Genomic DNA, 12,559 nt, shown 5'->3' on the forward strand with positions numbered 1-12,559 from the left:
TGTTTCCAGGGCTGAGTGAAGGAGGAGAGGAAAGAGAAAGGAAGTGCTAAAAGGCAAAGAAATACACAGTCTTTTCCTGATGACATCACAGAACCTGCCACTAGTATCAGCAAAGAGAAAGCAGCAGTGGGGGCCTGCAAGCAGGGAAAGGAAAACCTGCCTTAAAAACTGCTGCTCTTCCCACAGGGAGCCATCCTCACCTCTCCACACTCTTCAAGCCTTTTTCACACAGCAATCCTCTCCCTGGCCTAGAAGAGGGGCTATAGCTCCCGCTGCCTGCAGCAGAGAAGTGTCTGCTCTGACTGCCAGGACTATAAGTCAGAGAAAAGGTGCTCCTGACACTCTACATGAGAACACTAAGTGTAAGTTCATTCCCATAAAAAACAGCTGCCATAAATAGCATTTGAGTTTTATAACACACCTAATTAAGTACAATATACAAGGTAAATAGACTAACCATCATTTGTAGCAACAGAAGGGAGTTTTGTGAAAACAAACTTACAAATTAACTTTTTCTAATATTTTAGAACACAGGAGACAACCTACATGTAAAATTCTAAACCTCTAGATACAACTTAAGACACTATTCATACTCAACATGACTAATACAAACGCTACAGATTTGTGGGAGGGCTTTCCCTCCTTCAACAAGGCTAAACAATATTTTTAGATACTGCCACATTATTAAACAGAAAATAGAAATTAGCCAGTAGCTGCGTTCTCTCTATTCAAAACACAGTAAGGGTTGTGACATGCGTGTCAAACTAAAACATGATTTAGTCTTTAAGAAGAAAAATATATTTATTAAGTACTATTCCTGACATTCCCTGAGACAAATCTCAAAATGTTAATAGAACTGCTATTTAAAGTTCAAAGAGCACTCCAGAGCTGCCAAGGAATTAATAGCTTAAACTACCAAATAAGAGCCACAGTTCAATTCCCAATCTCAGCCAGCTACAGCTCAGAGTTGGTATAGCAATATCACCCAGCGCATTAAAGGCACACCATGCAACTGTGAATCATATATGGTTGTAACGAAAAACTGTTAAAAACTAAAGATAAATTTCAAGTTTTTCTTCTCAATCTTGGCTTATTTATGAGGAAAGACACAAGAACAATTTAATCCTCTGCTCCCTAGAAAAAAATACAAACCTACACATAAATGCTATACTTAAAACAAGTCATTTTACCATTCCAACTTCCTGGTTAACTGCCTCGGGCTACTCTGTAACTTTAGTTGTAATTTACGAAAGGTCTCTTCCTATTAAAGAACATGATGTAGTCATCCAAAGTGCCTTCCTTAAAAGGTACTCAAAATGATTTTTCACACCTCCTGCCCTCCAAATTAACACCAAGTTTACAGGAGAAACTGAGGCACAGAACTATTATGTGATTAAGCTGGCGAGTCACTAGTAAAAATGTTTAATACAACTCAAGTTTCCCTATTACCAGTTCATTTCCCATTTTACTGGGCTCACAGAAAATAATCTTTTAAACGCTGAACAAAAGCCCTGCTTAAAGAATGAAAGTAAGGGAATTCTGGATCAAGCCCCCAAACAAAATCCCCAGAAGGCTCAAAAATCTATAGGTTGCCTACTATGCTACAGAAAATATAAATACTAAATGAATTCCTATTCCTTTGAGGAGTAAGAACATGTCCCATGATCAGTTGGAATTGTCTTTAATAAGGAATTTCTAGACTTCATCTAAAACATTACCAAGCCACAGTACATACAGTCTAGATAAAATATATTCAGAACACAGAGTTAATCATCAAAATAAGCTGAAATAAAAACAGCACGCTTGTGATCAAGACCCAAATCATCAATAAGAGCTCCCTTGAGGAATGGAGAATAGCTGTCCAGGAATTCATTCACTTAACAGATAGTTAACGAGCACCTAGCAAAGATGATTCCGACAGGGTCATTCTTCTGCAGAAGCTCATCTGATTATCAGAGGTACACAGAGAGAGGTACACAGAGGGAGGTACACATCAGGTGCCAGGGTAACTAGTTCTGCCTGTGGTAGTCAGAGGAGGTAACATTTGAACTTCTTCATAAGTAGGACTGTGCCAGGCTTATATGCAGGCACAAATACTAGGAGCTAGCTCCAGAGTTAGATATATGTATGTTTTTCCTTATTTCTCTTTAGGACATGAAAATTCAATAGTTAGAATTGTCAACATAAAATGTTTTGTCAAACCAATTATACTATTTTAAATACTTTATTAGCTCTCATATTAAGTTCACATAGGTTTAATCATCCTTCTTAATAAAATAATAATGAACTATGAAGAAGCCTCCTGTATTATACTCAAAAATACTTCCTCGGCCGGGCGCGGTGGCTCACGCCTGTAATCCCAGCACTTTGGAAGGCCGAGGCGGGCGGATCACAAGGTCAGGAGATCGAGACCATGGTGAAACCCCGTCTCTACTAAAAATAGAAAAAATTATCCGGGCGCAGTGGCGGGCGCCTGTAGTCCCAGCTACTCGGGAGGCTGAGGCCGGAGAATGGCGTGAACCCGGGAGGCGGAGCTTGTAGTGAGCCGAGATTGCGCCACTGCACTCCAGCCTGGGCGACAGAGCGAGACTCCGTCTCAAAAAAAAAAAAAAAATACTTCCTCATACTCACACCTGTAATCCCAGTACTTTGGGAGGCCAAAGGGAAGGATCATTTGAGGCCAGGAGTTTGAAACCAGCCTAAGCAACATAGTGAGACCCTATCTCCCCTCATCCCCCCCTGCCCCGCAAAGGAAAAAAAAAAAAAAAAAACTTCCTCATAAATTTGTCAATGTTCTTTAAGGGAGAAAAAAAGAGCACAATAATTATTCAGTTTAATATCCTTTTAGATTACCAATTTTTGAAATTTCTACTCAATATCATAAAACTTGTTTACAATAACATTTTATTTGAAATAAGTCTGCTACTCAAATTTAATTTTAATATCAAATGTCTTAAATACATTCAACTCAGTGACAATACAAATTAAGACTTATTAAGTAAAAAGATCTAATGAAGACTTCAAAGGAAATATTTTCCTGCTTTACCTTCTCCTATCAATTTTTTTCCCCACCAACTTTTATTTTAAGTTCTGGGGTACATTTGCAGGTTTTGTTACATAGGTAAATGTGTGCCATGGTGATTTGCTGCACAGATTTCCCATCACCTAGGTTTTTTGTTGTTGTTTTTTTGTTTTGTTTTGTTTTGAGATGTAGTCTCGTTCTGTCGCCAGGCTGCAGTGCAGTGGTGCGATCTCGGCTCACCGCAACCTCCACTAACTCCCTGGTTCAAGCGATTCTCCTGTCTCAGCCTCCCAAGTGGCTGGGATTACAGGCACATGCCACCACACCCAGCTACTTTTTGTATTTTTAGTAGAGACGGGGTTTCACCATGTTGGCCACAATGGTCTCGATCTCCTGACCTCGTGATCCGCCAGCCTTGGCCTCCCAAAGTGCTGGAATTACAGGCCTGAGCACTGCACCCGGCCTATCACCTAGGTATTAAGCCCAGCATCCATTAACTATTCTTCCTGATGCTCTCCCTCCTCCCCCACCCCCCCAATCTACTTTTAAAGTTAAAGCCACAAATTTAAACCATGCAAAAAAAAAGACACAAATGAAATTTTGATGCAATCAACTCAAGGGGATCCTTTAACAGTAATGGAGGCAGAGAACAGTGGCTCACACCTATAATCCCAACATTTTGGGAGGCTGAGGTGGGAGGACTGCTTGAGGCCACTGCACTCCAGCTGGAGTGACACAGGGAGACTGTCTCAAAAACAAAAAAGAAAAACAGTAATGGAATTTTACTATACTGAAAAATAGTACAAAATGTAGAAAGCTGTCAGCCAAGGCTCTGTGCTATTTCAAAGTAGTAGAATTACAGTTTTGATAAGATTCTACATCACAATTCATCTAGAATGAGAAATAAACATCCAGAAACATACATAGTAAACCAGAGTATGGAAATGCCAATGAAATAACATTTTCCCTTAGACACAACTGATTCTCCTGTCATCTATAAAGAGGTCAACGAAAAAATAAAAGGTATTTTTCTTTTTTTTCCAAACTAAAATCAAAATATATTCTAAAAAACACTTTATTAACTTAAAAAAAGGAGGACAACTCTACTCCAACAAAGATAACTACAACATGCTAATATAAAAGCAAGAAAAACAGGAGTTCCTAAAGGAGGATTATTACAGCCACCTGGTGAGGATAAAATATATTCTATACTACAGATAATCTGGTTTTTTTTTTTTTTTTTTTTTTGAGACAGAGTCTCGCTCTGTCGCCAGGTTGGAGTGTAGAAGCGCCATCTCGACTCACTGAAACGTCTGCCTCCTGGTTCAAGCGATTCCCCTGTCTCAGCCTCCCAAGTAGCTGGGACTACAGGTGTGCACCACCACACCCAGCTAATTTTTTTCTATTTTTAGTAGAGACAGGGTTTCACCATGTTGGCCACAATGGTCTCGATCTCCTGACCTCGTGATCCACCCGCCTTGGCCTCCCAAAGTGCTGGGATTACAGGTTTGAGCCACCATGCCCAGCCAGATAATCTTAAAGTTCAGTAATACAACAATGGAGTAAGGAACAAGAATTTAAAACTATTTTTCTTTCTTTTTTTTTTTTTTTTTTTTTTTTTTGAGACGGAGTCTCGCTCTGTCGCCCAGGCTGGAGTGCTGTGGCCGGATCTCAGCTCACTGCAAGCTCCGCCTCCCGGGTTCACGCCATTCTCCTGCCTCAGCCTCCTGAGTAGCTGGGACTACAGGCGCCCGCCACCTCGCCCAGCTAGTTTTTTGTATTTTTTAGTAGAGACAGGGTTTCACCGTGTTAGCCAGGATGGTCTCGATCTCCTGACCTCGTGATCCGCCCGTCTCGGCCTCCCAAAGTGCTGGGATTACAGGCTTGAGCCACCGCGCCCGGCCTAAAACTATTTTTCTATCAACTAAAGCAAAGACAGAAAACGCTGATGTACATAAGTGACTTCATACTTAAAAATTGGACAGGCATACATATTTCATTCATGCAAATAAGTCTGAATTCAGAATTCCTCGTTTATGTTAATATTTACTAAGATTAATGAAATATCATCTCCCTTATGTAACGAAGTGAATTCCCCCAACAGAACAAAGCTAACACCCTTAAATCTTTCAAATAAACAATGAAAGCATATACTATAAAAGAAAATTATCAGCCGGGCGAGGTGGCTCGCGCCTGTAATCCCAGCACTTCGGGAGGCCGAGGCGGGCGGATCACAAGGTCAAAAGATACAGACCATGCTGGCCAACATGGTGAAACCCCGTGTCTTCTAAAAAATACAAAAACTAGCTGGGCATATAAGTGGCACGAGCCTGTAGTCCCAGCTACCCGGGAAGCTGAGGCAGGAAAAACGCTTGAACCCGGGAGGCAGAGGTTGCAGTGAGGCAACTTCACACTACTGTACTCCAGCCCAGAAACACAGCAAAACTCCGTTTTGAAAATAAAGAAAAGAAAGGAGGAGGAGGAGAGGGAGGGAGGGAGGGAGGGAGGGAGGGAGGGAGGGAGGGAGGGAGGGAGGGAGGGAAGGAAGGAAGGAAGGAAGGAAGGAAGGAAGGAAGGAAGGAAGGGAGGGAGGGAGGGAGGGAGGGAGGGAGGGAGGGAGGGAGGGAAGGAGGCAGGGATAGCTGAACAAGCTCAGAAAGAAGTTAAATGACTCAGGAGAGGGGAAAATGTCCTAAATTCCAAGAACACATACAAATACTGATTCGCTAATTCTGAAACTCTAAGTGAGTCCTATGAAACAAGTATGTGTTGTGTGTGCGCACGCGCACGCTACCATACTATACAGACACCTTTTTAGGCTACCTAACTACCTCACTTTGAAATACATTAAATGCAATTTCTTAAAATCAAAATTTTATGACAGGCCAGGTGCGGTGGCTCACGCCTGTAATCCCAGTACTTTGGGAGGCCGAGGTGGGCGGATCACGAGGTCAGGAAATGGAGACCATCCTAGCTAACAGGGTGAAACCCCATCTCTACTAAAAATAGAAAAAAATTAGCAGGGCATGGTGGCAGGCGCCTGTAGTCCCAGCTACTGGGGATGCTGAGGCAGGAGAATGGTGTGAACCCGGGAGGCGGAGCTTGCAGTGAGCCGACACTGCGCCACCGCACTCCAGCCTGGGTGACAGAGCAAGACTTCGTCTCAAAAAAAATAAAAATAAAAATAAAAAAGAAATGTTATGACAAAACAAATTCTGGTGGCCAACATCACACAACAGTTTGTAAAGCAGATTTGCACACAATACATCTGAAATAAATGACACTAATAACAACGCTGCATATATATTTTTCTTCATTTCTACGGCTGCAATGCGCAGTTCAACAATAATAGTAATACCTAATACTCAACCATACAACTAATTCTCATAAAGTTTGTCTGATCTCACTCACTGGTTAGGTCCTGTGAAATAAAATGAAATAAACTTTCAGTACTCCTACTACTAGCTTAAAGGAGGGGAACACTATTATTGTTATTTTCTTCAATCAAAAATAAGTCAAATGTTTCAAAGAAAAATCTATCTTTGATTCAAAGTTTTGAGAAACAGCTGAAATAACTGTTCATAAAAAATAAACAATTTTTCTGTTGTCTTTAACAGTTTCTTTTTACTGTTTACATATTTACATTGAGATAAGAGTTTCATCTCAATTTTAAATTATTAGGCAAAAATAATTATAGAACAAACTTAGCTTAGTTACCACAATTTACAGCACTAGTACAAAGTGGTGAGAGAGCATCTTCTTTATTAAACTCGAGTGGAAGAGATACCTGAAAGTGTTTAAAGAATACAATTTAAAACTAGGCTGGCCACACGCACTGGCTCATGCCTATAATCCCAGCACTTTGGGAAGCCAAGACAGGCGGATCACGAGGTCAGGAGTTCAAGACCAACCTGGCCAACATGGTGAAACCCCGTCTCTACTAAAAATACAAAACTCAGCTGGGCATGGTGGCGCATGCCTGTAATCCCAGCTACTCAGGAGGCTGAGGCAGGAGAATTGCTTGATCTGGGACCCGGTGGTGGAGGTTGCAGTGAGCCGAGATTGCGCCACTGCACTCCAGCCTGGGCTACACAGCGAGACTCCATCGCAAAAAAAAAAAAACCAGCTAAAGTAGTCAGTGAACAAAAAAGATCAATTTCTCCATAATAAATTAATATAATACACAACCAAAACTTAATGTTATTTAAAGGAATGCCTTAAGAGGTAGGTTTTTTCCCCAAATAAATACCTAATATGTTCATTAATAACCAGAACATTCCAAAGAAAATGATAAGCTAGGCTCATCACACCTGTAATCCCAGCACTTCGGGAGGCCGAGGAGGGTGGATCGCCTGAGGTCAGGAGTTCCAGACCAGCCCGACCAACATGGCGAAACCCCATTTCTACTAAAAACACAAATCAATTAGATGGGCATGGTGGCAGGCGCCTGTAATCCCAGCTGCTGGGGAGGCAGAGGCAAGAGAATCGCTTGAGCCAGGGAGTCGAAGTTTGCAGTGAGCCAAGACTGCGCCACTGCACTCCAGCCTGGGTGAGAGTGGGACTCCGGTCTCAAAAAAAAAAACCAAAACAAACAAAAAAAAAGCAAATGATAAGCTATATAAGCACCTGGCATAAACTCAATAAATACATACTATCCTAAACGCACCCCCCCTGCCCATTCTTCTCACAAAGAATAGGCCCTACCTTCTTCCCAATGAGCACTTCAAGCAACATCCACAGCAAAATATTTGTAGCATACAGGCCTAAGGTACATTATTGTCTCTTTAAAATTATGAACTCATCACACGTACAAATGGCTCTTTAAAACGGTCCAGTAAACTGCTACACTATGCCTTAAATTGCTGTCTATTATGTACTTAAAAATATTTACTAGCAATTGGAGGTTAATATGGCAACTATTACCGGGTGGCAATTATTGCTATTAAAAATATATAAATACTGTAACACCATGTGCTACTAACAACAAAATGCTAAACCAAAAACATACATTAACAAACTGTAAATATTTTCATTACAGAAAATGACGGCTGGGTGCAGTGGCTCATGCCTGTAAACCCAGCACTTTGGGAGGCTAAAGCGGGTGGATCACCTGAGGTCGGGAGTTCAAGACCAGCCTGATCAACATGGAGAAATCCCGTCTCTACTAAAAATACAAAATTAGCCGGGCGTGGTAGCACATGCCTATAATCCCAGGTATTCGGGAGGCTGAGGTAGGAGAATCACTTGAACCTGGGAGGCAGAAGTTGCGGTAAACTGAGATCGCGCCTTTGCACTCCAGCCTGAGCAACAAGGAGAAACTCCATCTCGAAAAAATAAAAAATAAAAGGAAAGAAAATGAACCATCATAGGAAAAAAATGCTTTAAACATAAATTATAAAATCACAATGAACTTGTACAAAAAAATACCTTGTGTATTTTAGCACTTTGAAAATTAGAGAAACCATTCCCTTTTCCTAGTTTGCCTTTTATAGTCCACCCTATTCTAGCTCAAAAAAAAAAAAAACAGATTTCGAAGTTTCTACATTTGCAACTGTCTTCCCTTTCTGGGGAAAAAAAAAAAAACGCTTAAGACAAAAAGAAATTAGGTCAACAATAGATTACCTTGAAAGCTTCAAATATAGAACAGTCTTCAATAGGAATTATGGACTAATGGGTGTACGAGTGTCTCAATCCAGCAAGAATTTGAGATTATCACCCAATTATCCATAGTCAGGAAGATTCTAAGCAAATAAGACATGAAAGTGGAGGATACATATCTAAGAATTAGAGATCACTCCCTCGTATCAAAGAACACATACTTAAGTCTAGTTAAAGGGCACAAAATCACTTTCTCCGTATTAACTCAATAGAGAAAAATACATACTTAACATCCAGAAACCAGGTCTTCTCGCAAGAATGAGTTCACATACCACAGGATGCCCCGTTACACTTTTCAAAAAGGCAGATTTAACACACTTTGAACGATTAACTGAGTGAATATATGAAAAGTCACCCAGAAATGTGATGGACAGCATAAGAGAATAGTTTTGCGTCAGACAGGCAGAGCCAGGCATGCACTTAATGCAGCAGCTACAAATCTCACAGTTAGAATAAGAAACACATACAATCACCCATATCGTATATACACAAGGGCATTTTTCACACGTTAGGAAAAGGGAATGGATGTTGAAAAATTAATTTAGGAAATTTGATTCCATGCAATAAAAAATCAGAAAATTAAGTAAAAGACTAGCAGAAATCTTAAGGTGTCTGATTGACTGCGCAATCAACTTTTGGTAAGCCATAATGAACACCTCAAGGTAATGGAAACTGGGTGTTATTACCATGGTACAGAACTTTAATTTCTTATTTCAATCTAAGTAATGAGAGTATTTAGGTAAATTCTTTATAAATACTTTTCTCTGCTTAAAAAAAAAAAGAAAAAAAAAATCTGCAGGCCAAAAGAAAAAAATGCAAGCTATGATTAAACCATAAAGCGTTCTTATAAAAAATATGCTTTATTTTGAACAAGGGATTAGATCTCCTTCAGAAATAACTATTATATACAATGTACTTTAGGCAACATACTTTTAATATTCCAGGTTGCTGCTTCTGTATAGCATTTTCAAAAAAAATATCAATTTGGAATCAGAAAAATGTACAAGTCAGCAGTTTAGATTTCTTTAATAGCACCTTATCCACACTCCATGTACAAGACAATGAAGACATTCTACATTCCTTTCAAAAAAAAAAATCAACTAAGCATTACTACAGTTCTCTATTTCAAAGTTGCTACTTAAAAAATAATTATTTTTAAAAGCATATTCAAAAATCAATCCTTTGGTTTAAAGAGGTTTAGGGGAGAAATATCTGAAACACAAACCTTTAGTCAGTCAAAATCAAAGTACAGAATCCTCTCCTACAAAACTGCTTCTCCAAAAGAATCTCAAGCATGTTATCTCTGTAACGTTATCATTCTTACTTAAGCTTTAAAAAAAAAAAAAAAAAAAAAGATAAAAGAAATGATATACCCTAAAAGACTGGCTATACATACACTTTCATACGTCTACACAATCTGTATATACACAGTCATTACCAGTCAGCATAATATATGATAATTTGGGAGATCTCTCTATTTGGTTATTTTAATTACCTGTGTCAATGTGATCACCAGTAACCACACAAAAACCATTTTAAATACCCCTTGATCAATGTTTGCTAATCTGTGAAAGTCCCTGAACCTGACTGATACCAAATGATAAGACTGAGGAGGGAAAAAGAAGGGGCAAAAGGGGGTTTTACTCCCACATACCAAAAAAATCAAGGGAAAATTATCAAAATACTGAGAGAAAGAATTCCAACTTATAACTGAATTTTAAGATGAAATATCTGGATTAAAATATTTCATTTAAAAAAATTTACCTGATCTTACTAGAGTGGGATCAATGATACTATGTCACTCGGTCTTTGTAGGTAAAAATCGCGTGTGTTGATTTTTTGGTCTGCATTGTAACACATTTAATAACATAATACTTTCATTTGAAAAGTTGGCGAGAATTTGCATTTCTCCATTAGTCTCATAGCAAAAAAGCATCTAGGCCACCCATAATTAAATGTAACTAATTACAATTTGAACACTAAATTATTTATCCAGTGTAAACAAGGATTAAGAGGGAAATGATGCTTCTATCTACAGCGGGGGTTACAGAAAATAATTTCCAAAATGTATGTTCTCCAAAAGGGACTCACCTCCCCCTAAAAAAACCAGGGTACACAACTAAGTTGGGTGTTTTTAAGGATAAATTAAATAAACTGTTCAGCCAATTTTCCAATTATATTCTACGCTTGAAACGTAATTGCCTTACATCTGTTTACAAATCTTTGCTCAATATTTAAACAAATTCGTACTCTCCTGGGCACATAGCTATACATACAGTAACTCATGCACAAAGCACATATTTAAAGACCACGCACTGCAATTATTAGCCTAAACGCCAGGTTTAACAACGTGAATGTTTTCAGAGGTAGGTAATACGACCCAATAAAAAGCAAAGATGGCATTTACCACCAAATGTCACTGCCACCGCCAGGAAAGAGTTGCTGGAGCCCTATACATTTTTAATTTCGATGAATCTAGACGCCGTCGGCGGGTGCCAGGCTTCCACGAGAACAATTGACACCCTAACTGCTTCAAGATTAAGGCAGGCGATTCAAATCCGAAGGAAAAGTTGTCAATTATCAGAGAGAGAGCGCGAGAGAGGCGAAAGCAGATAAAAGCGATGTTATCAAACCGCCCAGCTTGTTGCTTTTGTGTGTGTGTGTGTGTGTGGATTCGTTGTTAGGACAGAGAAAACAGTTTTTAAAAGACACAGAAGGAGAGAAAGAAAAAAAAGCTTTCTCCACCTTCCGTCGGCTCGGTGCAATGGCTTTACGGCTCTCCAGCGTAGTAAGCCCCGAGAGGCAAGCGGCTGTCGATGTTTACAATCGCGGGAGCTTCGGGTGCAAGAGTCCTTTCCTGACACAATCGCATTCAATCAACTGTTTTCGGGCGAAATTGCAGGTGTCATTATGGAATTTAAAAAAATTCAAAAGGCAGGCGGGCGGGCGGGCAGGCAGCCGATCCGACAACGGGGAAGAGGTTGCCGATCGGAGGCGCGGGCAGCACAAGGCAAAGCCTTCCACATTTAGGGGGGAAAAAAAGGGGGGAAAGGGGAGGAGAAGGGGAGTGCAATTGCAACAGAGGGTGGGCGTTCGAAGTGCGACCCAGAATCCGCAGCTCCGAGACTTCCACATGCAAATTCCACGCCGAGCGCCGCGCTCACAAATGATTTTTAAAGAGCCAAATAAACACTGGATGGGATCCAAGGCGAGAAAGAGACGATCCAAAAGGGGGAGAATCGGCGAGAGGCGAACGGCGAGGAGACGCGAGGGAGGGGCGAAGTCCCGGCGGCGGGAGGAGAAAGTTGGTCGGCGGCGGAGGTCGGGGAGCCCCCCCTCCCCGACACAGCCCCCTCCCCGCAGCCCGGCTACTCACCAGCGAAAAGAGGTTGGAGTGACAATCCTCCAGGCTCGCCCCGTTCGCCACCCAGTTCGCTGCCGCAGTCATGATCCTCCGCGAGCCCGGCCGCCAGAGCGGGGCATGTCGGAGCGAGGCGTCCGAGGCGAGGCCGGGCCGGGCGGCGGCGCCTCGCCGGGGAGCGCGGGGCGGCCGGGCCGCCGCCGCCGCCGGGGGAGGGCGCGAGGGCCGGCGGGCAGGCGGGAGGCGCCGCGGCGACGCCGCGCCGGGGGCGGCGGGCCCGGGCTGGCGGGGGGGTCCGCGGCGGCCGCGCGGCTCCTTCCTGCTCGGGCGGCGGCGGCGGCGGCTGCGGCGGCTTCGGCGGCGGCGGGGGGCGCTGTCCGTGCGGCCCGGCGCCCACCCCGCCTCTCAGGGCCGCCGCTGCCTCCCGGGCCGGCGCTGCGGGCCGGCCGCCGCCTCCGCCTTCCCTGATCCTCAGCCGCCGCCGCCGCTGCCGCCGCCTTGTTTATCTCCAGCCACCG

General features: G+C 42.2%; 1 protein-coding gene across 2 annotated transcripts in view; it reads right to left on the reverse strand.

The window, feature by feature from the left end:
• MED13L (mediator complex subunit 13L) overlaps nt 1-12,329 on the reverse strand; it is a 320,312-nt gene extending 307,983 nt beyond the window's left edge. Inside the window, exon 1 of one of the 2 annotated variants that reach the window (XM_050748556.1) lies at nt 12,057-12,329. In XM_050748556.1, the coding sequence (XP_050604513.1) occupies nt 12,057-12,128 (72 nt within the window). In that variant the 5' untranslated portion in view covers nt 12,129-12,329. The remainder of the gene's footprint in view (nt 1-12,056) is intronic. The other variant, XM_050748557.1, reaches the window with a different exon arrangement.
• Between the last annotated feature and the right edge of the window lie 230 nt (nt 12,330-12,559).

This window comes from Macaca thibetana, chromosome 11, assembly GCF_024542745.1.
Source record: "Macaca thibetana thibetana isolate TM-01 chromosome 11, ASM2454274v1, whole genome shotgun sequence".
Classification (NCBI taxonomy): domain Eukaryota; kingdom Metazoa; phylum Chordata; class Mammalia; order Primates; family Cercopithecidae; genus Macaca; species Macaca thibetana.